We start from the raw sequence: 27,621 nt of genomic DNA, 5'->3' as shown, positions 1-27,621 counted from the left end.
GTTTCCGCAGCCAATCTTCTTGCCAACACGAAAATTTGGGCCCACCATGAGAACCCCAGAGGAGCTTGAGGAGCCTGACGGTCGAGACGAGTGCCCACTGCGACTTCCCTGGGAAACCTTAGTGCTCCTGGCAGGCCGCTCGCCATATTTGTCCCTCTGTGGATCCATGGTGTGAGTGGCACAGGTCAACGGGGGCCTGGAGTGACGTGTATAAAGGCCCCCTGGGCCGGGCCCACCACAGCCACAGCCCTGGTTACTGGCAGTGCCTGGATGGCACACACACACTCATGAGACAAAGGCTGATTTGGACACTCTCCTCTGTCCTCACTCTGGCCTCAACATTTGTCACGGAAGGGTAGAAGGTGGTCACCCTGAAGACAAAAAAGAAATTCAATAGATTGTTGAAAAACAAGAAATGACAGCTGAAGGTGACGCGTGGCATAGGCAGTTATTTCAAAGTCCAAAATTACAATGAAACTTAAACAACTTATACATACTGCTTGGAAGAAAGGCTCGGCATACCAAATGAATGGAGAAGGGAGGCCCACGTCTGTAAAAGTACAATGGGGGAATGGAAAGCTAACCTTGAGTAGGATGTTCAGTATTAGTCATTTGATTTGTATGTAGGACAATTTCAGTTTTCTAAACAATATCTGGGGTGAAATGATTCCTCAAGTAATTTGAGTACCGCCATTCCCAAAAAATTATTAAGGAATTATTTTCTGCCTCGCGGAATTGTAATGCGTACAATGTGCTTACATCACCCGTACAGAGGAAGAAGCGGAATGTGGCAGCATTTCAGGCTAAGCAGCAAGATGAACACAGTGACATGTATCCATTGTAGAGCGGCACCCACATACCACAACAGCACATCTTCCATGTTGCTGCGTGTCTGAAGAAACCCAGAATGGAGCGGAAGATATCAATCCAGCTCAAATCAAAGAGGTAACATTAACATAGGTTACTAAGATAACATTAGTTATCTTTCATAATTATGAATACTGTCATATTTGTGGCTACATTAAACACGGTGGTATGCCTGTGATTGCCTGTTATTGCCTGTTATTTTATGGTTTATTTTACAGTTTATTTGATCGGCAAAAAGACAGTGTTGTGATTTAACAAGATGGAAAACATAAAAACATTTTAGCTCACTAATCAGTATCTTGTAATTTTTAGCAGACAATACTGTGTAATGGAACAAGGAAATGTATGCATCACTCTCTTGGGTAAGAGTAATGTGCTCCACTGCAGTGGGTGTCTTCATTTTAAACTAGGGATGTCCCGATCCACATACCGATATACTGTAAGACTGGAAGTGTGTGACCAATCACAGCGGAGTGGGGGTGCCCAGAGGTGGGCTGTGGTGGAATAAATTAAAACATACAATTTTGGAAATCCAAGAAACTACATCTGAAACAGGTGCAGATTCTGGAAGATCAAGAAAGCTTTCTGTGTGGTATACCGTGTGTAGCTGTTCTATAGAGTCCACAACAGGGCCAAAAAATGAGCCGTCTTCAAGAACAAAACATGGTTGATCTCTAACATTATAAGAATTTATGTTCATGTACATACAGTATAGCCTGTGTGTATCGATGCTCTTATTTCATAAATTGGCCAATATATCGATTATCAGCCAATATATCGGATATTGGCCGTTTCAGCTTCTAATATCGATATCTGCACTTTACAAAAAAATGTGCCTCGGTAGAGTACCGATAGCCATTAGCATAGAATATGACATTTTGCTAATACATGGTGTGAGGCCAATGGCATTTGGATTGAAACCACAACCAGAAGTCCTTGTAGCCCAGGTCCATCCACTCGTGTATGTCATCTATCAGCAGTTGACTCTGTCGTGGTTTTGTAATTGGACACATTTACTTCCTTTCCTATTCATCCTGCCAACAAAGTAACCCACAATGCAGCCAAACAAAGTCACAAGTGAGAGCAATGTGTGAAACTACAATATGTATAAAAGTCCTGTCAGTTTGTATTCAGTAATTGCAATGATATTTACAAAACCCAAAACCAGTGAAGTTGGCACGTTATGTCAATCGTAGATAAAAATGGAATACAATGATTTGCATATCCTTTTCAACTGAATACATTGTAGAGACAAGATGTTTAATGTTCAAACTGGGAAACTTTATTTTCTTTTGCAAATAATCATCAACTTAAAATTTACCACTGTGTTACATCGCCTTTCCATTTAACAGCACTCATTAAGCGTCTGGGAACTGAGGAGACCAATTTTTGTTTTCAGGTGGAACTCTTTCCCATTCTTGCTTGATTTACAGCACAAGTTGTTTAACAGTCCGGGTTCTCCGTATTTTATGCTTCATAATGCGCCACACATTTTCAATGGGAGACAAGTCAGAACTACAGGCAGGCCAGCCTAGTACCCGCACCCTTTTACTATGGAGCCATGTTGTTGGAACACGAGCAGAATGTGGCTTGGCATCGTCTTGCTGCAATGAGCAGGGGCGTCCATGAAAAAGGTGTTGCTTGGATGGCAACATATGTTGCTCCAAAACCTGTATGTACCCTTCAGCATTAATGGTGCCTTCACATATGTGTAAGTTGTCCATGCCTTGGGCACTAATACACCCCCATACCAACACAGATGCTGGCTTTTCAACTTTGTGGCCATAACAGTCCGGATGGTACTTTTCTTCTTTTTTACGATTTACAATGTGGACTCGTCAGACCACATAACACTTTTCCACTTTGCATCAGTCCATCTTAGATGAGCTTGGGCCCAACAAAGCCAACGCTGTTTCTGTGTGCTGTTGATAAATGGCTTTCGCTTTGCATCGTAGAGTTTTAACTCTACACTGTTTTGCACTTGCAGATGTAGTAGCGAACTGTAGTTACTGACAGTGGTTTCCTGAAGTGTTCCTGAGCCCATTTGGTGATGCCCTTTATATACTGATGTCGGTTTTTGATGCAGTACCGCCTGAGGGTTCGAAAGTCACGGGCAGTCAATGTCGGTTTTCAGCCTTATCGCTTACGTGCAGTGATTTTCCAGATTCTCAGAACCTTTTAACGTATTACGGAGCATCGATGATGAAATCTCTAAAATTTGTGCAATAGCTTGTTGAGGAATGTTCTTCTGTTCGACAATCAGCTCATGCATTTCTTCACTTAGTGGTGACCCTCACTCCATCCTCGTTTGTGAATGACATTTCAGGGAAGCTGCTTTTATACCCAATCATGGCACCCACCTACTCCCAATTAGCCCGTTCAATTGTGGGATGTTTGATGAGCTTTGATGACTTTCTCTTTTTTGCTACTTGTGCCAGCTTTTTTGAAACACGTTGCAGGTATCAAATTCCAAACAAGCTAATATTTGCCAAAAATAAACAAAGTTTACATTAACATTAAGTAACTGGTCTTTGCAGTGTATTCAATTTAATCTAAATTGAACAGTATTTGCAAATCATTTGTGCTGTTTTTAATCTACGATTGACATAACATGCCAACTTCAATGGTTTTGGGTTTGGAAAAATAATAATTGGACTATAAATATAGTGGTATAATAGTATAATCACGGTCCGGACCATGTCATAAGGGCAGCACAGTTTCCCGTCAGGCTGCTGTTGAGATAATCATCTTGTAATGGTGAGTGCAAGAATCACAGTGAGAATCAACGTGGTGCTCATGTCAAAGTGTGTGATCATGAAGGCATCTCAAAGAATATCTTCCACTCACATCCTTGGCCTAAAGGGCCATGTTAGTGGAGAATATTATGTAAACAATTACATAAAAACTGTCTACTCCCATAGACATAGATGGATTCTATTTGCATCAAGTGCTCAGGTACACACAATAAACAAGGAACATGCATTGTGCCACTGTGCAATACAAATGAAAACAAACAATCTTTAGACATACAATATTTCTCATCTGCCGCCCTTGTAAAAAAAATCCCTATTTTGTTTAATCATCTAGAGCAGGGGTGCTCATTAAGTCGATCGCGATCTACCGGTCGATCGCGGAGGTGGTACTGGTCGATCGCTGGTCGATCGCGGCGTGACATTAAAAAAATATCATCCCAGCATCAATGCCGTCACTTGATTGATATACAGGGCAGCCATTCAGATGACAACTGAATGTTGCCCTTCGGGCGACCAATCAAATCAAACAATGTCTCTAAGTGCAGCAGAACTTACGATGTCAGCCTATCATCCATCCCCGTTACTTGATTGACATACAGGACAACCAGTCAGATGACAACTGAATTTTGACCTTTAGGTCACTGCTCATGCGTAAACAACGATGCAAAGTGCTAAGCTAGTCGGTGAATTGCGTTAGATTTTAAAGTTTATGGTCACTAAAATGAGTGAAGGAGCTGGACCAAGTAAAAAGGCAAAAACATATCACTTCCATACGGAATGGGAGGTGGACTTTTTTTTCACAATGTCTTTTTCGAAGTGCGTTTGCCTCATATGCCATTCTACCATCGCAGTACCAAAGAAGGGAAATGTGGAGTAATGTGGAGGTAATTACAAAAAATGTTAATTGTTAATTATGTGTGTTTTGCAATATTGGCTCATTTGGTTATGTAAGGTACATCAACATACATTGTACGTACAAATAATCCTCAATACATTTGAAAATAAATAGATGTTTTGCATTTTTGTAGTGGGTAGATCATTTTGACTCGGTCATTTTAAAAGTAGCTTGCATGCTGAAAAAGTGTGAGCACCCCTGATCTAGAGCAGTTTTATTGCAGTGCAGCACACTAAATGTCAATAGTAAATTAGGGAGATTATCGGATATATTAATTCTTAAGCCAAAACACTGTCATAAAGAATGCTTCAATGTGACTAAAAGGTAGATGATAATGTTGTAATTCCTGTGCATGGAGAGGTTGCTGCAGATAAGTACTGTGTGTGTGGGCTTCCGGATGACTCATGCTCAGTATTGCCTGCACAGTTCTTAGCATCAAAGACAGCTCAGTTGTTCTCAAGGGCAACCGTGCACTGTTACTATTACATAAAACCAGAAACAGAACTGCATGGCAATAAAACAGGTTAACAGTAAAGACCATTGCTGTGCTGGATCACATCACGTCATGTAAACAGTCCTTTGGAAACTACTTCAATCCACAAAGTTGAGAGGGATGCTCCAATCAGCCACGACTGAAATTGGCAGACATCAATCACATGGAGAAATTATACTTTCAACCCCCATAAAATACATACTTATTAATATTAGTAATTAATTAATAAAGGTAGTGGGCAAAGGTTGTTTTTTTATTATAAATGGGGTCCATAATTCATGGCTGCACTCCTGCCAATAGCTATATGATATGAAAAAAGGAACCATAAAATCACCTTAATTTAGACCAAAACATTTTACAGAGTATTTTACATGAAACCTACAGAGGATGAGACACCTTCTTTAAGGAGACTTTGGATGTGGGAGTAGTTTGGTGGAGCTCTAGCAGGACTTCCAACTGAGTGACCAGAGCACTCTCCAAACCTAGTGTCTTCCACCTCTGAGAAAGGCTTATCATCTCATCCCATGAAGTCAATTATTTTTTGGGTTATTGGTTTAGCCTTCTGACTGTCACGCACATACTGATGAGTGATGAGTGTTGTCCATTACAAGAGTTCTGGTGGCACGTGCAGGAAGTTAAGTTCCACACGGCAGACATGACTGTATTTGCCTTGGCACGCCTGCACACTGAAGGTAAATGGGAGGAGGACGCTGGCCAAGACATTAGTTAGGACACCGACTACACTGCACGCAGGGATCACTGCCGGCTGCAATATTAGTAGCCACAGTTGATATTCGTATTACTCCAAAACATGCATCCAATTAAATTGAGGTTTGCGTCAAATTGTGTAAAAAGAAATGCAAAAGGACAAAACAAACAAAAACTATCGACCCAAAAGTTGATTTTTTTCAATAATTACCCATATAGGCCAGGGACCCCTGGAACTCAACATAGTTTGTAAAAATATACAGTTAATCCATGTGATCGGTATCTGCCGATCTCTAGGTATTGGAATGGGCAGCATAAAGATGATGGGAGCATCCCAAATGTAATGCAATTCTATTTATTCATTATGTGTTGTGTATAAAACTAACAAAAGCACAATGTACTGTAACTGAGGGTCTTTTTAAGATGATGATTTAAATTGTGAATGTAGTGTTCTACATTTGTCACTAGGTGTCAGTTGTTCGATGAGACCAGACTTGATTGCCAGAACAACAGCCTTTTTTTACAGGTTAAAATGTCCACCTACAGGCACAATAACAATAACCTTAAAATAACTATTAATCATCACAATAATAATAAATATGGAGCCCGCCGTGGTGTAGTGGTTAGCATTCTGGATTTTGGGGTGGACGCCCTGGGTTTGAATCTCCATCCGGATTACAAAGGGCTCGAGCCAAAAATCAAAAAGATCCGTTGTGACTCCGTAACCAGGAAAAAGACGAAAGAAACAAACAAATCACAATAATAATAGGGGTTACTGTTGCAGACATAAGCCAAAATAAGCTAAAACTCCACTCTGAGGCCCTGATGTCACTTCCTGTCCTCCACCCATTATGAGCTTGTTTGTTTCTTTCGGCTGATTTTGGATTTCCACAGCGAATCTTTTGATCCACAAACCAGAACATATGTTCTGGACCACATACAAGCACACGTTTTATTTATGTCTTAAATGGCTTATTTTATCTGATTATATGAATCACCTCATTTACTTTACTGCTGTTAATTGGTTCAAGCCCAACAAATGAATTGACAGATGAGAGAACTTTCTTCCACTGTCATGTTGGACATGCCATGGCTGACTACAAGCAGTGTGAAGGTAATCTAATCTCATGCCATTTGCCATCAATGTAACATTTCTGATGCCTTGTGACCAGAATACTACATATAACTTATCTTTCAATCAATATATATATTTTTTTTTACTAAATTGTAGTCCATAGTCAAACACAAAATAGCGGTCCTCAATTAAGTGTTCCAAAAAGCCATAGAGAAAGTTGGATATTTAGGATAATGCAATTGTAAAGGCTCCGGGAGTACGGGATTGGTGGCGCGTTACTAAGTGCTATCCGGTCCTTGTACAAACAGGGCAGGAGTCTGGTTCGCATTGCCAGTAGTAAGTCGAGCCTGTTTCCGGTAAACGTTGGTCTCCGCCAAGGCTGCCCTTTGTCACCGATTCTGTTCACAATTTTCATGGACAGAATTTCTAGGCGCAGCCAAGGTGTTGAGGGAGTCCAGTTCGGGGGCCTTAGAATCTCATCTCTGCTATTTGCAGATGATGTGGTTCTTATGGCTTCTTCGGGCTGCGACCTTCAGCGTTTACTGGGACGGTTTGCATCTGAGTGTGAAGCGTCTGGGATGAGACTCAGTACCTCCAAATCAGAGGCCATGGTTCTCAGTCGGAAAAGGGTGGAGTGCTCCCTCCGGGTTGGGAATGAGGTCCTGCCCCAGGTGGAGGAGTTTAAGTATCTCGGGGTCTTGTTCACGAGTGAGGGAAAGTGGGAGCGTGAGGTCGACAGACGGATTGGTGCAGCCTCGGCAGTAATGCGGTCGCTGTACCGGACCGTCGTGGTGAAAAGAGAGCTGAGCCGGAGGGCAAAGCTCTCAATTTACCGGTCGATCTATGTTCCCACCCTCACCTATGGTCATGAGCTTTGGGTCATGACCCAAAGAATGAGATCGCGGATACAGGCGGCTGAAATGAGTTTCCTCCGTAGGGTAGCTGGACTCACCCTAAGAGATAGGGTGAGGAGCTCAGCCATCCGGGAGGGGCTCAGAGTAGAGCCGCTTCTCCTTCACATCGAGAGGAGTCAGTTGAGGTGGCTCGGGCATCTAGTCCGGATGCCTCCCGGACGCCTCCCTGGGGAGGTGTTCCGGGCATGCCCAGCCGGGAAAGGCCCCGGGGCAGACCTAGGACACGCTGGAGGGGCTATGTCTCACAGCTGGCCTGGGAACACCTTGGTGTCCTCCCGGTGGAGCTGGAGGAGGTGGCCGGGGACCGGGAAGTCTGGGCTTCCCTTCTAAGACTGCTGCCCCCGCGACCCGGACCCGGATAAGCGGAGGAAAATGGATGGATGGATGGATGGATGGATGGCAATTGTAAAGGTTGCTATACGGGTCATTCATAAAAAATAATTTTGAAGGTTGTAAGCTGATTTTCTATGCCAACTACAAAAATATTCGATTCACAAAGAAGGAATACCACTTCACAGAAATTCACTTATCACGGCCGGGTCTGAAACCAGTTAACTGCGATAGATGAGAGGTTACTGTTTAACATTTTGCATCAAACCTGCTCATAAATGAACTCCATGACATGACACTTATAACTACTAATAAATGTTTAATCAGTATCTGAAGTCTGTTTGATTTTAAATACTAACATTTGTAGGTTTATTATTTCAAAGTTTTCAGCATTTATATAGCATGAAATTGATGTCTACAAAATATACCCAGCATAACGTGTGTATAAATCTAAAAAAAAAAAAAAGGAGCTGAACCTGACTTTTGCATTACAAGTCATATTGCATAACTGCAGCACCACTGTATTTGACCATGTCCAGACATGTCTGGCATAAGTGAAAATAGCATCAAACTTGGATGAAACTTTCACACCAGTTGTACACCAGTTGACCACCAGTTGACCGATCATTAAGTCCATATTTCCCTGCTGGAAAGAAAGGTCTTGACATTGATACACCATGACAAGAGAGAATAGAGGTATCGTGTCTTTTTCAAAAGGCAGAAAGCCTCCAGTGATCAAAATGCTGTGATCACAGTGCCAAGTCATGCCACTCCCCGATGGAGGAGCTGGAAGCACGGATTATTCTTCATTGACACATACGTATAGTGTGCATGTTACAACAATACAAAGCTGGTTGAAAATGGGGACGTCTTAATCACACAGGCACAGCAGGAAAATGACTGCAAGGATATTTTCTGCCCGTTTCTGTCAAAGATGGATTTAATATTAATGATGGCTGCCTTCTATTTCAGTAGGACAGTTCAAGGACCCTGGTGTCAACGATGATATGACTTCTACAGCTACTACTGTCATGACGAAACCAGGGTTTTACACGCCCTCCATTTATGCTCTTCAACAAGTCATTTGAAAGTGTATTTCATTGGAATTCAATAGAAATTAATATTGCAGGATACAATCACAACTGCAGGCTCAAATACAAAAACAAGACTCAACACTTATCAATATGTCGCTCAGCTCTACACTGGCTCTTTGTGACATCAGTGAGCTGGACGTCCTTACAATGGTATGAAAAAGTTTGGGCACCCCTAGGGCTGGGCGATATATCAATAGTTTTTTAAATATCAATATTTCTTTTAAGCACAATATCAAAAACAAGCATATCGTTCATATCAATATAGACTGTATTTGATGCAGACGTCTCATGTTTCAAGATGGCGCCACCCAAGTTACAGCAGCTCCGTGTCTCCTGCGGCGTTTTTACCGTTTAATAGTGCTTTCGTTTATTACTTCCTTGTTGTTTTTTTGCCATACCTACCCCTTAAGCAAGTGTGCAGCTATGGCAGGGGTGGGCAAACTACGGCCCGAGGGCCACATCCGGATTATTATTGTACAGATACAATAATACCAGGTGGACTGTTACGTGTAAAATATATAGTCTGCCCCCCCCACCCCCCGTAAATTTTGTCATATCAATGCGGCCCGTGAGTCAAAAAGTTTGCCCACCCCTGAGCTATGGACATGTACATCTTATTATGTTTGAGTCTTGCACCATTGTTCACACTCTAGAGCAGCTGTTAGCTTTGAGCACCCCTTCGCTACGCCGAATGATCGGATATCCCGCGGATATATGGATATGGAGAGGCTGCATAGTGGGAGTGAACAGCGAAAAAGACAATATAAAGGTTGCTATATAAAGACGATATCGACCGTGTTTACTGTCTGTCGTCATGGAGAACGTGAGATAGAAGCGATAACTGCGCTAACTCTGCTGCAGAGAGATTACCATGAGTGCAGCTTGAACATTATATTTAAATTTTTCTATATTTATTTAAAAAAAGAAATACTATTTTATTTCAGTGGATATTTTTCTAACAGATTGTTTACATTTTCATAAAACTTTGCACAAATATTTGACTTTGAATTTTGTCTAAATTCAGTCTATCGAAAAAATATTGACATATATCGTATATATCTATGAATATATACGAGTTTTGGTCCATATTGCCCCACCCTAAGCATCCTTGATCATTTTCAAGATTTTCCTTTATAAGTCACTGGTTGTTGAGATGAGCCATTTCTGAATTAGGTGTAGATTCTGGAAGATCGAGAAAGCTTATTGTGTGTAGCTGCTCTATAGGAGTCAACAACTCAATACAAAGGGACGAAAAATGAGCATAATCACTCAAACCAATAAAACTGAATGTCCATGAAACATTACAAACTTGTTGTTATAACTAAACAAGGTAGTTCTCTCAAATTTAAATAATTCATTGTCTGCAGTCAGTAAACGCGGACCTATGTATCTGGAAGTCCTCTGGAGCACTTAGGAGTGTGACCAATCACAGTGGAGTAGGCGTAACTAGGGCTGGGGGTGGAGTAATTTAAACAGACTGTTTGGGTTGGAAGCGGGAAGTCCATGAAAAACTGCAAAAAGAGGTGCAAAATTTGCAAGGTCTAGAAAGCTTTCTGTGCAGGTTAGTGTATAGCTGCTCTATAGGAGTGCACAAATCAATAAAAAGAGCCAAAAATGAGCATAATATGTCCCCTTTAAGTTTAGAATACAGCATATAAATTGAAGGCTGACTAGTTAGCTTGCTTCCTAATGTTTAAAGTCGCTTTAGAGTTGAGCAATGTGGTATAAACAAAGACTAAAAGGTGCATCAAGACTACAGGGGTGTTATTCCATGTCTGTAGAGCTCTAATAATGGTAAAGATTGCATTGAGAAAGCAGGTTAAACAGGTTTTTGATGCGCTATGATGATATTCCCTTATTATCCCACTTCTTGAAACTTCACTGATCGCGGTCGGGTCTGGAACCAATTAATCGTGATCAACGAGTGACGACTGTACATGAATAAAAGTCCCTCCAGCAGCCGTAGGCCCCATCTTTTACTTCCATGACATCAGTGGGCATTCTGAAACCCTCGGTTACAGCAGCTTTGCTCTTTTTACGGCTCATAAGCACCAACGGCGGACCACAGCCTGGCTCTTTGCTCCAGCTAGCTTTAGGTTCAACTGCTAGCTGTCAGAGCAAAACGAAGCAGTGCCTGACTCTCAGACCTTTAAGGAAGGAGATAAAATCAGTGGATAAAATCAGTTTCATATACAAGCCTTTTCCAATTGCCGATATCCCAAATTAAGGAAATTGGCATTGATCGATCGGCCCATGTTTCATGCGTCATTATTGCTAATCAGCGTGAAACATCACCGCCATAACTACTGTCTATTTGCACGGCATTAAAACAGGCACATGGTGGCTTCCTGATCAGTGCAGTGTAAACCAAGCACCACCAAGCATCCTTTATTAATGCCTATGTCTCTGACAAAAGTCACAAGTACATGTGCAAGCTAGTTTGGTTATGTCAACAGCCGGTTATGTCGACGCCAGTCTGATAAGCGTGCTCCACTGCACTAAAATGTGAAATGAAAATATACCTAATGTTGATCAAAAACAGTGTCGAGGAACAGAGGTGCTTCTAAAAAGCTATGAGCCAGCATCTTTTCCTTCTCCCAGAGAAATCAAGGCTGTGAGTAGAGTGATTTAACCTTCAGTGAAAAGAGTAGCCTTAGAGGGGGGCCTTCCAATAGTGCACACTCCAGCTGTGACAGCAGCAAGCTAACACTTTGATTAAACTGGGTGGAAATTGAAAAGAAAGTTTAACTGGGTGAGCTAAAACTGCATGCATAACACACAACATCAGTTGCCAACCGCGTAGCAGAGCAGCCTATAACAATGCGCTTCCAGACAATAGCATTACGCGTGGTTCCAGATGATTATAGATTTGCAAAGTGTGACTAGAAGGTGAGCTCATTCTTAGGTGAACCAACGGGAGTCCGGCAACACTAACAAAAACAACCAGGCTGAGGAGAGGCCTTGACAGAGATGACAGAATAAAATGATGTGATATCCTGTCTTGTACGGACAGAGACCAGACTTGAATGAGATTGAGCGCTTTGTTGAAGCAGCAAGGTTTCATTTTAAACTGAGCGGCAAAAAAATATGAACGTCTCTGAAAACAAAGAAACAAGCAATGTTTCACTAACAAAGCCACAGATAGCGAGGGTCACCATCGATTAGTGGACGAACATACCGTTAGCTAAGTTAGCAGCAGAAAACCTGACCAACCTGCCATAAAGCTAAATGTTAGCCACATTAGCTAGCCATATCGTCTGGGCCAATTTATTTAGAAACTGACAAGATGGGAAATATTGATTAACACACATTTCTATGGCATATTTTAATAGTAGATTATGAGCATGGTTTACAAACGATAAAGATTGAATGAACCGTTGTCGCCGCTTGTCGTAAACGCCTTCTCCAACATCTCCTGATGGCTAAATGACAGCTGGAGCGAGCACAAGGAAATTAGCTCAGTTAGCCATGGAAATATTAGCTAGCAACCAAACAGCACACACAAATATTATGGATTTGTGTCCGACTGCAAACAAACACAACGGACTCACCTTGGTTGCGATAAATCCAGATGCAAAGGACACACACACATGCGCACGGCGGCTGTATTTGTTGTTTGGAGGAGGTTGGTAGAGATGTTTGCCTGATGTTTGAGACGAGGTTCTCGGTGATACTTGTTAGTAATGTTTCATGTTAGCATCTCCATTCTTCAACGCTTGTCTGCCTTCTGGTGAGAGGTTCTAACACACCGGAAGTAGACGGACGGCACCGCCCGCTTCCATACGCACACTTCCAGGTCACATTGAAACGGGCTAAATCATCAAAAGTATTTCATATAAATAGGTCCGCCTCACATATAATACATATTTATTACAACTTGATTTCATAAATGACTAGGCTGACCTTATTTTGCTCCATACCAAACTCGGAACTGCTTGAATCTAGCGCCTACTTCCCTAGCTCACATGCTTGGTAGTCATTTAAAGGGGTTAAAGCTATGTAACTTGAATGCAGATGACTTTAATTTAAACACAGCAAACGATTAATTTATTTTAAAACACAGCAAACAACAGTGGATGATACTAGTAGAATGAACTGGTGACTTTTAAATACTCTACTATCCCACAATTAATAATATAATATATAATAATAATAATATATATAATAATATAAATACAATATATCATTTACGAAAGGCGCAGGAAGTGAACGTTTAATGACAAAAATTGTCAGCGTGATAAAAATATGGTGTCAATAAATAATTTGTGATAGATACGGAGAAAGGGTGGGATTAAATGAGTTCTTTTTCTTTACTCTTTTACTATTTTTGTAAACAAATAAACCATACCATCTGCTTGAGAGAAAATCTCATTTTAGAATCCAGTCACCATTGATCAACATCATTCTTAAGCATCTGGTACAAACACAAAAACTGTGTGCAAAGCGTAACCAAATCTTTTTTATTTTTTCCATCCACCTGTGTAGCATTTCCAAGAAATTGTGTGTGCTAATGTGAGGTGGTTACAAAAATAAAGCACATTTTTATGGATATGACAGAACTGAACTCAAAGGTTTAAGACGAAACTAGCCGTACTACCATTTAATCTGTCTTTATACCATGGTACACCAAAGAAGGGTTCCCAATCAATCCAATTTGACTGGATGAGTCACTTTATAGCCTGCAAATGTTTTTGTAACCTCAGCAGCAGCTCCACAGGACTTGCCTCGCTGATGCAGACATGAGAAAGTGATGATTAACACGACTACAAGGTCATCATCATACACATTACAAGAGTACTGGCTATTTCCACTTATTACTTCCCCATTCTAAGATTGGAACTACTCTGTCAAGCTTGCCACCCTGTCAATAAAACATTTAAAATGTTCTACTACACAGTAACAAGTAATGTGCTAAGCCTCCCAGTTTGACTTTAGTGGTATTTAATTTGACTGCTTTTCCATCCGTTCTTTTTAGTGCATCGAAACATAAACTGACATGCATCCACGACTAAAATGGAATGTCTGTCACACATCTGAACTTTTATGTAAACTATGAGCAGTGTTACTCTAGGGCGGTATCGCAGTGTAAACTCGGATATGGGTTCAGCAAGTAACATAAATACTTATTTATGCCCCCCTCCGCCCAGAAAGACTGTTTGTTTTTCTTTTTACAAATGCTATACTACAGCATGGTTCCACTCTGCTGATCCTCATTCATCATTATAAACAAGTTGTTATACAGAGCACCAATATCAAATAACTGTACAGAATTAGGGAATATACTAAGAATCAGAAGACAAGAGCAAATTGATGGAAGTCTCTTGTGTTTCAAAATTGTTCTCTCTCAGTTCCTGGTCGAGGTAAAGTGTTCAGAAAAGGCAGATGGGCTTTAAAAAGTGTCCCTCCTCATTATGCTATTGCCTTGGCTTCAGGAAGGAAAGCTTCCCAAAACTTGATAAGCTGAAATAGAAATACGACAAGAATGAGAAAAAATACACATGCACAACTTATGCTGTACATAATATTACATCAGTATTTATACATAATCCACAAAACCATTGGCATCATTACCCTTTGCTGAGACTGAAGCATTGACTCCAAATATTTGATTATTTGGCTCTTCAAGTCCTTGGCTTTTTCTTTCTGAAAATACAATTACAATTATGTAGGTCATGTTTATGTTCCTGCCAGTGAAAAAGAATAAAAAACTAATTTTGAAGCATGCTGTTTAACGCATTGAAGTGACACACTTACTTCAAATCGGAGGACTTCCTTGCGGACCGTCATGCCAATCCTGTCAAAATCTCTCTCATACTGTGTAACTTTGGCCTCCCACTGCAGACATACACCGAGGGGAGACAACACTATTAACTGGGGTGTCACGAGATCCCACAAGATTAAAGTGGCAATATTTTTCATTCAGAAAAACCAGCCTCATGATGATACATTAATTAATCAGTCAATAAATTAAAACAAACTTGATCATTTTGATAAATTGCCATGTGCATGCATGTCTGCTTTCCTGCTTTTCCTATGCTGAAGCCTATCCCAGATGTCTTTGGGCAAGAGGCAGGGTACACCTTGGACTGGTCACAAGACAGACAATCACAGGGCACATATAGTGTGGCCGCTAGCATACACACAGCAGAAGGGATTTGGCATTTGTGCATTTGGAAGTGAGCTCTGAAAGAAGTTTGGGACGGCTCAAAATGCTTGGTTTTAAAAGGCCTGGTAAAACTGCCCCTTTGTGATGTCACAGAAAGGTGAACTTCCTTATATATAAACTCTCTGCCCTTCCCCAAGCTATCCTTCCTCCGCCCTCCCCCAAGCTCTGATACTCTGTTTACAAAACAAGCTCAGGCAGAAGTTATTGTATTTGGTGATTCCCAACAAGAGAAGAATATTTTCATCCCTTCCCGTCTCTTCTTCTCTGAGGAGGAGGGAGACAAGGAAAATTGACAAGCATAATTATTATTATATAATATGAGGCCAGCAAAATCATCCTGTTCATTTTAATTCATTGTTTGATTAATGTATTTATTATCAGGCAGTTTTTTTTAAACCTGTATTATCACATACTTATTCACACTTATACGTAGACGTGTAGTGAATGAGATGTGTTCTGCCAAAACTTTTTCAGGGAGAAAAATCAATCTTTTGGACCAAAATTCCACAAACTTTTGGGCTTGTGGATGTTGTCACAAATGTGCAGGAATCCACTGTATTTTAGCTGCTGATTCGTAAGCAAAAGCTGGATGTCTTTGTCTTGGCTAACACATGACAGTGCATGTTACCTCACTGATCTCCTCCTTGGCCTGCTGCAGTTTGTCTGGCTTGTTGGCCCACAGCAATTTGGCCTCAACTTCTCTTTTCTTCTGAAGTGTGCTCTGAGCCTCCTGCCATCGTTGCCACGCCCGCATGCGCTGGTCAAAACAGCCCTGCAGACATCCAGCTAATGGTTAAGGTGTCTTATCGAGCTGACAAAAAGTAACACAACACCAAATGCATACTGAGAAGAAGGCGTGGCATATTTGAAGCCCAGGAACTGGTTTAAAAACTGCAACGTAGTCAATATTAGCAATTGCTCTGACAGAATACAGAACTTCATGGGAGAGGTAAACAGTTTATTTTCAGTATGTATTTATTTGAGTTAGTTACTTCCATGCTTATCATTCATGGATAGGATTTTAATGTACAGGACATCCTGACAAAACTCAAGTAATTGATAATAAAAATATAAAGTCTTTTTTTTTTTTTTTTTTTTTTTTACACACACTTAGCGCTGCTGGTTTGACATTGATGATGTCCTCCAACTTGGGATCAACATTTCAGTGACTGTGGAATTATATAAAATTTAGGGTGAATTAGATGCTTTTTCTGGGGAAAAACAAGCCTACTTTGGTAGAAAAAACAAACTTTTTTGTTGTTTTTAAGCAAAAGTGGCAAATTTGCAGGGCCATGAATTCTGAATCTGGAATGTTTGGGAATCCACCGTACTTTGGATTTTATCTGCTTTTGTGAAGCACATTGTATACAGTAGTTGTGTTCTTACCCGCACAGCACCCAGCAAACGGATGTAGTCAGCCAGCATCTCTGCAAAGATGAAGAAGTCACTGGATGCCTGCTCCTGATGCAGCTGCTCCATCTTGTCCTCCACTTCCGCCAGCTGGGACAGGGCCCGGGACAGCGCCGTGTTGTCCTCAGAGTTCCCGAGCATGGCCATACTTTTGGCAAATACTGCTGTGTTTCCGCATAGCTCTGGTGTTTGGAGGTGATAATATTTAAACATGTATTAATCAACGCAATTTCATTCTCATAAGACCTATGTGGAACATTTGGACACGACTGTTTTTTAAATCTGTTGAGTTATGTTATGTTTGAATGCAATGATGGCTCACCCTTCCTGTGATTGACCAGAGAATCCACCACAGCATGGAGCTTCTTCAACTGCTGCTCCTCATTCTCCACCTCCTGAAATTTGTCCTCAAACCACTAAGAAGGGCAAAAAGAAGACTTGTCACATAACCGAGGATGTTACACAAACCACTGAATAATAAAATATGTTCATACAGTACAGTTCCATTGTACAGTCGAGTTATTCTAAGCATGCCATCTAATAGGTGTTACTATTTTTTTAGTGTACTGTGAGTGCCACACTGAAAAATAATAACCTTTGTTGACAAGTGTTCTTGAAGCCAATGTGACATATTGTATGTAAGGTTTGGTGTACACTCCATTTGCTGATATCCACTAAAAAAAAAACATATCAAAACCACAGGTTGGTCCCTTCAGGCTCCTTGTTGTGGCTCCCTATGCAGTGCTCGTACATATATGTGACCCTTTAAGTACTTGAGGAATTTGGACCCTAGCATTGTTCTAAGCTTCTGATTTAGCTCTTCAATTAAAATTTGTCACATCTACAGGCCACATTTCCTTACAGTGTCAGACTCGTTCATCTTGATGGTCATCTTGTTGACAGCATCCGATGCCTTGTTGATCATTTTAAGAAAGCCAGCTCCACTCAGTGCCTGTGTGTTTGAGGCTCGGGGTAACTGAAAGGAAAAACCCCCCCACAGATTTACGAATAGGTGAATGGGTCTGAATGAATGAATGGGTGTTTGGTCTTAATTCAGCCGAAAGCTACTCACATCTTCTCTTTCTAAGAACTCTCGCACATCAGGATCTTGTATCAGCAAAGGGTGAGAAACAACTCTCTGAAGATATCTGCAAAACACACATTGGTGTCACAAAAATGCGAAACAAGTAATGGTTTTATTGTCAACATGCATGCTGGTTACATTGAAATATATCACATATTGCTAATCACAATTCCACATATGTAAAACGGTGTACAAGTGGTTAGCGTGTTGGCCACACAGTGGGGAGATCGGAAAGATCTGGGTTCGAATCTCTGCTTGAACATCTCTGTATGGTGTGTGCATGATATAATTCCAAAAACATGCATCTTGGGTTAATTAGTGTCTCCAAATTGTCCATAGGTGAATGGTTGTTTGTCTACGTAAATGTTTCATTTTTCCCCAAGGTCATATTTCTTGTCTCTCGTTGTATTATGTTATTGGGTAACAGGTTATTGTTATGTTTATGCAAAATGTCAGCTCTGGGTTTACCAGATCAGCAAATTTGAACAATTGTGACTTTAGGAATTAAAGGTTTGTATGTTCTTTATAACCAGCATTATGGATTATCCTAACTGATCTTTTCTGTAGCATAGTTGGTGAGTGAAGTGTACTTTTGTTTTGTTATTTCCCCATATCTGCACACAACTTAAGTATTTCCTGCCACTTTATGTTGTATATTTTCAATGTGCGATTTCCAACACATTTTCTTGTCTAACACCTAGAAATGTATTTTTTCGCCCTGTCACCCATCTGTTTAATAACAGCACTGTATAAAACATTAGCTCTTGCCTCTCTAAAGCGGCTCTTCTTCTTTCCACAAATTCCACTGATGACGGATCATCCATCCCCACTTTCACTTTGGTCATTCCTGTCAATGAAATAAATATGTTTATTCAGAATTAATCATTTGCATTTGCAAGAAAAAAAACAATGAAAAAAAACTATAGCAGCAGCAGCAGCAGCAGTATGACAATTGGGCATTTCAACATCAACAACTGAAAAGGTATAATCTCGAAATTAAAAAAAAGAATTACATTTCCAGTAAAACTCACTCACCGACAACACTTTTTTCTGGTGGAAGAGGAATGATACAGCCATGGAGTGACTGTTTGACTGACAGCTTCTCATACAGACCCAGGAAGTCACTGAAGCGCCTCCTCACAGAGAAGATCTTATTCCTGAACATGGGCAGGGAGGTCTGCAGGTTTACATACAAATACACTATCACTACTTGATGGCTACATTATAAATTGGGATGTCATGAATGTGCTCGAGCATGACTACAAACCCTGGTGGATACTTTGTAAGCCACATATGCATTCATGCCATCACCTGAGAGCATGGACAAATTGTAGATAAAGATCAGTTCAGGACAGGTTAGGTGATGCTTCCTTTCAGGTTCATTCTTTCACTTGCGCACATTGTTCAAATACTACAACAATCAGACTTGAAAAGACACTAACCAACTTTCTCAGGGTTGGTGACAGCAATATCCACATCAAAAGTATCCTTGTCCTCCTCTTCCTCTAGCTGTAATCAAGGACACATCACTTCAATGAAACAGTTTGAACATGAGGCGGTTTAAGTTCGTAACCACAGAGAGGCACTGGGACGGCATGCAGGCAATTAATTGCATCCACGATCCTGCCCGACTAAAAGGCCTGTACCTGCTCCAAGGAAGTGGTTGGCATGGCCGCAGGAGTGAACGAAGAGGCGGGATGTGGAACAGAGGAGCTGGAGGGCTCTTTCCGGGCAGAGCTGCCAGATTTGTCTGTGCTTAGCTGTGCCTCTGCGGAAAGAACAGACATCTTACACACAGTGCATGCATTTACATTTACGTATTATTGATGCCAAAAAGTGCCAAGATGTGGTGAACTGTGATCTTGATGCAGTTTTGCTGTGGTCTGCAACAGCAATCACTAAAACAATGCAACTAAGGTTATACATAAATACACAAGGCTTATTACTGAGCTCATTAAGGATGAGTTGAAAGGATGAATAAAAAACACACATCTGTGTGTGTAGCGTCACGCAACCATGGTGTGTTGAATCGCTGAACACAGTTGCCACAACACCCAAAAAAGACACACTATTAGTGAAACATAAAGAACATAATGCTAAATTGTGCCCTTTCGCTGCATGCGGGAAACAAACAGGCTCATACAGATCACAACATCACAGTCCTATGTAAGAAGACTGGCTCTTATTTAGCACATTTATACAGTTGGGAGAAAACATAAGAGAACCCTTTGGAAGAGCTTAAATACAGTAAAGTCTTGTTATATCGATGTCGGTTATAACGAATTACTGATTATTACGATACTATTTTCATTTCCCGGCAAATTTCTAGTCTTTTACGATATAATTAGTTCCGTTAGTACGATACCCGGTTATTATGATGATAATCCGGTTACTACGATGCCCTTTTCATCTCCCGCCAGCCAATTTGGTCTGCTTATATCGATACAAAAGCAGCTTAAATCAATCTTTGCTTAAGGATTTCAATACCAAAAAAGAACACGGCGAACGGCTGCTTCCAATCAACTTTATTTTTCACACTTCCACCACCAGAGCACAGCACACACACCGATTTCCGCACTTCCTGGTTCACAGGTCATGCTCAACCCGCCCCACATAGCTGGCCAAACACATGCCTGCAACAGAAGAACCAACTGACATAGCATACACACCTATTCCAACGAAGACACAAGCGTACAAATACATGTATTTAATTGTGTTGTATTCAGATATCTTTTTATTCTATACACACGAGAGAAACCACGAACGCAGTTGGTTCTTCTGTTGCAGGCATGTGTTTGGCCAGCTATGTGGGGCGGGTTGAGCATGACCTGTGAACCAGGAAGTGCGGGAATCGGTGTGTGTGTGCTGTGCTCTGGTGGTGGAAGTGTGAAAAATAAAGTTGACTGGAAGCAGCCGTTCGCCGTGTTCTTTTTTGGTATTGAAATCCTTAAGCAAAGATTGATTTAAGCTGCTCGACACTGTTCTATACTATAGAACAATGTCGAGTGCATTATTGCCCACTTTTAATGCAGTTCGGCACAGGATCGGATATATCGACAGTCCGGTTATATCGATATTTTTTCCGACTCCTGACAATATCGATATAACGAGACTTTACTGTATCTGTATGAATTGGTCATAAAATCACGATCCTGATCACTTAGTCGACTGAAACCAATGATATGTTTTCATATTTTTCTTGGCCACGGATTCTCCAAGAGCTTCTCCAGAGCCAAGTGTGAGCCAACCAATGCAACAAGATTGGGGGTGTGGCATTAAGCTGCTCTGGGCAATAAAAAAACAAACATCAGTTTACAATTGTCGCTTGTAAATAAACACTGCCTTGCATTGCAGAAAAAAGTCAGTGTGGAAAAACTTTATCCCCCTGACACGACTGCCTTAAGATTATATATATACACGTATATAAAGGTCCGCGGGACCAATGCAGGTCAATACACGCATGCAATGCTAAGTTTCCGGGGATAGTAGTAGTGTTCTCACCGGCAAACAGGTCGTTGTCCTCATCAGAGTTGACTCCGTTAGACTGGGTGCTGGTACGGCTGCTGGAATCCCCAGTGAGGAGCTCTCCTCGGTCAGGCTCAGATACTCCTCGATTCAATGGTTTACTCTACAGTCAACAAAAAGCACTTTGATTAAAAAAAAAAAAAACACTTTACACGAAAGCTGTCAGCTTCCTGGCCAATAAGCAAAAATGGGGATGCTGGCAGGGGGAGTCAAGTAAAGCCAATTCAATAACAAAGTTAGGAGGAGCTCGACAACAGGAAACTCAACTATACACACACATCGCCAACGTCAACGTGCTGAATAAACTGCCTGCGTATCACATAATTAAAAAATATGTCGACAATTACAACAGAATTAAGTCAACCCAAGAATGCGAGTCAGTTCAGTTATGCTAGCTGCGGCTCTGCTACACATACTGTACCTACACAAAGATAGAGGGATTTAGAGAGAAAAGGAGAAGCATACTTACATTACTCACGAAAATATCCTCTCCCTCGTCACCATCTCTATCTGCCAAGTCCGACAGTCCTGCTCCTGTCTCGTCATTTGTGGGGAAGGGAGGAGGATTACGAGTCGAACTGGACGCCATTTTCCTTGCTCTGAGGGTATATGACGTCACAGAGAACGAGGGAGCAGGGAAAGTGACAAGTGTGACTGAAGGACCATGGCGACCCCTGTTGGCCACATGTTACAATTCACTATTCGTGCTGTACTGTATTGCCCACTGCTAATAAAACAAACATTGCATGTTGGCTTTGTCCATGTTACCAATATATTATCTAGTCTTTCCAATCAAATCCATTTTTCACCCTTCTGCATTTTTTGTACTGAATACAAGTAATAGTATGTTTTTCTCCTGTCAGTCATACCTAAATTTCCATTAAAACTACAGTAAATAAGGATATGCGTATTCCTTTTTGTGAACCTGTGAGATGACTTACTTGAGATAACCTGTTTATTTTTCAAGATGGATTGTCTCAAACTCACTTCACTTTTTCTGTTTCATCCTCAAGTACTCCTCTCAACTTGATGTAAACACATTTTCAGCTTCAGTTATCAAAGCAGATATTTTTAGCACGCATCCCATTTGCACTCCATATGGGAATTCTCATTGCAAGTTATAAGAAAAATAAACCCCTCCTATTCTTTATGGTCTGTTTTTTAGTGCCAGAAAGAGTTTCATGTTTCATGTCGGTTAAAGACACAATACAGTACAAACAGTGATTACACAAAGTCATATTTTTATTTAATACCAAACATGTACCAAACATTTTTTTTCATTTTTTACATACATTCACATCCTATTGTAGTTGTCTTTTCGATTCCCTCATCAGGGGTCACACAGCAAACCACTTACATTGTGTTTTATGCTCTACCGGACCCATCTCTCCCATTTATCCAGGTAGGAGACTGGTAGAGCGCCAATGGATGAGCATTGGGTGACGGGTTGGGAATCATTGCTGCATTAAAGACAGCATAGTGTACTATGTTACCTTAAAGATGCTTACCGGCTTTCCGGGTTGTTTGATTCCAATTTGGACTTTAAATATAGCTGAGGTTTGCTTATAGATTCTAAAAAAAATAAATACTTTATTTTTCTCAAGCTGCTGCACTTCTTCTGAAGTTCAAAGTTTATGTTTATAGGATGAACCCCCTGATAAAAGGACAAAAATATATTTTTCCCTCAAATCTATCTATCGCCATGTGTATGACATGGTGCCTTCCAAATAGATCCTCATGGCTGCCATCCCGCTACTGACACACAACCCAGCATCTATTAGCTCTATTAGCTCTATTAGCTTGGCAACTGGCTGTATCCATAATTGTGTGCCCTTAACCCACTGGGGTCTTTTATTCCCTCTCTTCCAGAGATCCAACAGGTAGCATTCACAGTGTGCCATCCCCTTTCTGACACCACCAGAGGTCTACCTTCATTGCTAAACCGCTGTGGATCTGCACACCATCATGGCGATGACAGTCCATCATGTGCTGTCTTAGCATTTTGGCACTCTGAAGCTGTCGAGTCTGTGGGGACATGTGATCTTTCTGTGTCTCCGTCAAGGCGGGATACCAGGCGGGAGCATCTGGATTCAGACTGGTGTCCTGCTCTGCTACCCCTGGGTCAGGAAACCAGGCAGGAGCATCTGGATTTAGATGGCTATCGTTGTCAGGCAAAAACATGGAGGCACACCAGGTAGGAGCGTCTGGATTTGATGACTTGACAATGAAATGAAATATTCATGAGCACTGAACAGATCATCTACTACAGTGATTCTCAACTTGTGGGTCACGACCCGTAAGACCTGATGTCTTTGAATGCACCTTGTGATCTTGCCTGTGCTATTTGCATGCTCTTCGCAACAGGGCATCAAGTGCTGTCTGTCTGACACACAGCTGCAGATATCTGCTGAAGAAGAGTGGACGTCTCACCATTGCATCTCACCTTGTGTTCCAAACAGTCCCTTCAAATGTCAAATGGATTTGGTAATGGTAATGGTAATGGTAATGGTTTTATTTGTTTTGAACATGCATCAGATTCCAATTGAGTGCATCCCATAATCAGTTCCCAGTTCCACATGTCCAAAAGGAGTAGGAAGAAGCAAAGCTTATTAAATCCTACCCCTCCATCTGGTACTTTTACAATCACTAACTGTTACATTTGTTCACTTCCTGCTTTCTGATATTCATTCATTCATGCATTTTCTACTGCTTATTCTTATCCTGGAGTATGTTATCCTAGGGTCGCGAGGGGTGCTGGAGCCTATCCCAGCTGTCTTCGGGCGAGCGGCGGGGTACACCCTGGACTGGTGGCCAGCCAATCACAGGGCACATATAGACAAACAACCATTCACACTCACATTCATACCTATGGACAATTTGGAGTGGCCAATTAACCTAGCATGTTTTTGGAATGTGGGAGGAAACCGGAGTACCCGGAGAAAACCCACGCATGCACGGGGAGAACATGCAAACTCCACACAGAGATGGTCTAGGGTGGAATTGAACTCCGGTCATCTAGTTGTGAGGCCAGCGCGCTAACCACTCGTGGTCCATGCAGCCCCTTTCTGATATTATTTTTATTTATTTATTCATTTTGACACAATCTGAAATACAAGGTTATATAATCCTATCAGTCAAAATAGTGGATATATAATAACAAATAGTAAATACAAATGGTTCAAGACTCTTCATCCTTGTATTTAGCAAACATCAACTGCTTGTATTGTTTCTTGAATTGGCTCATCGTTGTGCATTGTTTGATTTCCTTACTCAATCCATTCCATAGTTTGATTCCACATACTGAAATGCTATGGCTAGCATAACGTAGTCCTAGCATAGAAGTGTTTCAAATGTACTTCTTCCCTGAGATCATATTTCTCCTCTCTTGTAGAGAAGTATTGGATGACATTTTTAGCTAATTGCTTATTTTTAGCCTTATGCATTATTTTAGCTGTTTGAAGATGAACTATATCAGCAAGTTGAAGTATTTGTCATTTTACAAATAAGGAGTTAGTATGTTCTCTGTAGGCGGCATTATGAATTATCCTTACTGACCTTTTTTGCAGTACATTTAGCGAGTGAAGATTGCTTTTATAGTTATTAGCCCATATTTCCACACAATAAGTAAGATATGGTAGAACCAGAGAGCAATAAAGAGTGTGGAGTGATTTCTGATTGAGAACAAATTTTGCTTTGTTCAATATTGAAATATTTCTGGCCACCTTATGTTGTATATTTGTAATATGAGGTTTCCAGCTCATATTTTCATCTATTATGAGCCCCAGAAATGTATTTTCCTTCATTTGCTGGTGCGTGTCCTTTCTGCTGTTACCAAACAGCATGATTTTAGTTTTACTTGGGTTCAAGAACAATCTATTATCATCAAACCATCTTTTTAATATGACCATTTCTTCTTTGACCTTTCTAATGATTTCGTCTGTCCTCCCTCCAGAACAAAAAGCAGTGGTATCATCCGCTAATAATACCAGCTTTAAGTCTTTCGTGACTTTGCAGATATCATTGATGTACAAGTTGAACAGTTTTGGTCCCAGTATTGACCCCTGGAGAACTCCGCACGTAATGTATGACCTTGCAGATGTGTATTCTCCTAGCTGTACGTATTTCTTCCTGTCAGCTAAGTAGCTTTTCACCCAGTTCAGAACTAATCCTCTCATTCCGTACCTTTCTAATGTAGTTATTAGGATTTGAGAGGTGTCCACAATTTGTGTTGCCACATGTCAGTGAGGGGCGATCGTGGGTCGGGTCCTGCAGCCAAACCAGTTGAGAACCACTGATCTACAAAATGCTGGTTACCTTTTTTGCAGGATCCTGACCTCCCTCATCATCACTGAAACTGGCCACCAGGAAGCAAAAACTGTTCTCTCCATGTCTGACGATTCATGAGAAAATTCACGAGAAGTGGTTACATTTTGATGCTAAAATGTAAACATGACATCAGTTGAACTGTGTTGTATTTGAGGCACACGTTAGATGGAGGTCACACAAGATACGCCTCCGAAAAACATCATCAGTGAAGCATAAAGACATAAACATGTAAACAGTGACACATTTTGCCAATAGTATCACATATGTATTGATAAATAAATTCAATGTAGGAAAAAACTGCCTATTTTTGGTGTGGAACGTGCAGAGATGATACGTATATTCTATATTTTGATGGTCATCACCTGCAGTACACCTCCCCAGGGTTGACCCACAGTGTGACTTCAAGAGGCAGTCCCAGGTCACAGTAGTGCACCCCACTTTCCTGGCAGGCTCGAAGCAGCTCCGGATCTTCACGCTGATATCGGTTCACTCGAATGCACCTGCAAAGAACCACAAACGGTTCAGATCAAACAGTTTTATGGTGGTAGGGGGGGAGGGGGTAAGTGCATTACCTGTATGCTTGCCCCTTTCCTGGGTCACCTGGGTACCAGTGGCCCTGGAACTTGTCATGCAGCGCGACAGCGAGCCTGGCGACGAACAGCTCAATTTGGTGCCACTGCAGCCTCCCCCTGGCTAACACCAGCTTCTTCAGGAAGTGGACCGCCGCTGTTATTTCCTTCTTCATTCTTCACGTGTCATGCTTGCAGGAGCTGAACAAAAATGAAGAAATATATTTACTTTTTGCAGGGGGGTTATCCCACAGAGAACATTTGGGGATGGATGGCAAGAGAAGTTGATTAAAATGGCCATCAGTTCCAGACAGTTGATGCTCTTCATGAAGCCATCTTCACTTCTTGTTCCCAATAGCTTCCTGGAAAGTCGCATCAAGCATGACCAAGCTACTTGGTCATTTACGCTTCAAAACGGTGGAGCTACTTACTCATTACTGAGTCCTACCAAGATTTTTTTTCTGCTTTGGAGAGATTTTCCTCATTTTTTGAGTGATGGTCTTAAACTTTTGATCCATCCATCCATTTTCTAGACCGCCTATCCTGGGGTCGCAAGAGTATGCTGGAGCCTATCCCAGCTGACCCCAGAGGCAGGGTACATCCTGGACTGGTCACCAGCCACTCATAGATAAACAGACTATTTTTTATTGTTGTTTTCAGCTAGTTTTAGATTTTGATCAGGTCTACATAGATCGAAGAACAAAGACACATTTTCACATCAGTTAAGCGAAACTTAAATGAAACTTCCCGCTACACGCCTGATTAGCTCTCCCAATGGTGGTTGGGAATCAAGCATAGTATTTAATTTAAGCTAAACCATCGCCATCACCATACATTGAGTGAAATGTGTCTAAAATAAAGCATCATTTCCAAATAGTGTAGTTGAATGAGCGTAGTGTAGTGTAGTAAATCGTGTAGTTGAATGACAAGTTATCACTAGCAGCCTCGTGCCAATCTATGAGTGAATGATGTGTAAATAAACACAGCATCGAAGTGGAGTAAATGTGATGCGATAATGGTGAGAAGAGAATGGTTTCATTCACCTTCCTTGGTGAGCTACTGGTCATACTGGTCATAGCGGCCATAGTGTCCAGCCAGCCAACATGACACCCATCATGAACACAGACGACTTGCTGTTGGAAATCAAGTCCAGACATGTTCGTTATTGTTATTGTCGTGTCGTCTTTGACGCTCGACGAGTCCTTGATCTGCTCTGTGTCAGAAAGCACACACGATCTTTGTAGGAGTACACCGGCCGGGTCGTGACGTCATCGGGCGCACTCGCCCGATGAGTGTTCACTGGAAATATTCATTTTGTGGCGCCCTGGTTTTCTCGGCAATGCTGGTTTTGGCCACATGGTGGCAGTAGTGGCGAGGCTAGCACGAGGGCTGACACCCTGGCAGATGACAAG

The 27,621-nt window shown here is 41.3% G+C and overlaps 3 protein-coding genes across 9 annotated transcripts in view; all 3 read right to left on the bottom strand.

The window, feature by feature from the left end:
* Positions 1 to 12,925, bottom strand: part of csnk1g1 (casein kinase 1, gamma 1) — a 40,550-nt gene extending 27,625 nt beyond the window's left edge. For 3 of the 4 annotated variants that reach the window (XM_058045900.1, XM_058045903.1, XM_058045904.1), the window contains exons 1-2: positions 12,681 to 12,925; positions 1 to 371 (exon numbers count right to left, since the gene is read on the bottom strand). The exon at positions 1 to 371 is cut by the window's left edge and continues 19 nt beyond it. In XM_058045900.1, the coding sequence (XP_057901883.1) occupies positions 1 to 168 (168 nt within the window). In that variant the 5' untranslated portion in view covers positions 169 to 371; positions 12,681 to 12,925. The remainder of the gene's footprint in view (positions 372 to 12,680) is intronic. The other variant, XM_058045902.1, reaches the window with a different exon arrangement.
* Positions 12,926 to 13,566: 641 nt separating this feature from the next.
* Positions 13,567 to 21,948, bottom strand: LOC131127504 (sorting nexin-1-like). 2 transcript variants are annotated; one of them, XM_058069483.1, is made up of 15 exons: positions 21,784 to 21,948; positions 21,291 to 21,417; positions 19,436 to 19,557; positions 19,232 to 19,298; positions 19,057 to 19,100; positions 18,825 to 18,966; positions 18,558 to 18,636; positions 17,778 to 17,853; positions 17,568 to 17,681; positions 17,028 to 17,121; positions 16,682 to 16,887; positions 15,924 to 16,067; positions 14,884 to 14,964; positions 14,701 to 14,772; positions 13,567 to 14,589 (listed from the first exon to the last, which is right to left on the bottom strand). In XM_058069483.1, exons 1-15 carry the CDS (start codon positions 21,901 to 21,903, stop codon positions 14,539 to 14,541), a joined length of 1,539 nt encoding a protein of 512 aa, XP_057925466.1. In that variant the 5' UTR covers positions 21,904 to 21,948; the 3' UTR covers positions 13,567 to 14,538. The 2 variants fall into 2 exon arrangements, with proteins under 2 accessions (XP_057925466.1, XP_057925467.1); XM_058069484.1 differs by lacking the exons at positions 13,567 to 14,589; positions 14,701 to 14,772 and having other exon boundaries at positions 14,884 to 15,559.
* Positions 21,949 to 22,629: 681 nt separating this feature from the next.
* btg3 (B-cell translocation gene 3) lies at positions 22,630 to 27,602 on the bottom strand. 3 transcript variants are annotated; one of them, XM_058080065.1, is made up of 5 exons: positions 27,253 to 27,602; positions 26,213 to 26,410; positions 26,003 to 26,140; positions 25,629 to 25,704; positions 22,630 to 23,531 (listed from the first exon to the last, which is right to left on the bottom strand). In XM_058080065.1, exons 2-5 carry the CDS (start codon positions 26,383 to 26,385, stop codon positions 23,202 to 23,204), a joined length of 717 nt encoding a protein of 238 aa, XP_057936048.1. In that variant the 5' UTR covers positions 26,386 to 26,410; positions 27,253 to 27,602; the 3' UTR covers positions 22,630 to 23,201. The 3 variants fall into 3 exon arrangements, with proteins under 3 accessions (XP_057936048.1, XP_057936056.1, XP_057936063.1); XM_058080080.1 differs by having other exon boundaries at positions 23,347 to 23,431; XM_058080073.1 differs by lacking the exon at positions 27,253 to 27,602 and having other exon boundaries at positions 26,213 to 27,067.
* Between the last annotated feature and the right edge of the window lie 19 nt (positions 27,603 to 27,621).

Source organism: Doryrhamphus excisus, chromosome 1, assembly GCF_030265055.1.
Source record: "Doryrhamphus excisus isolate RoL2022-K1 chromosome 1, RoL_Dexc_1.0, whole genome shotgun sequence".
Taxonomy (NCBI): Eukaryota; Metazoa; Chordata; class Actinopteri; order Syngnathiformes; family Syngnathidae; genus Doryrhamphus; species Doryrhamphus excisus.
The sequence above is the reverse complement of the archived record's forward strand: the minus strand, read 5'-3'. Positions and strand labels throughout refer to the sequence as shown.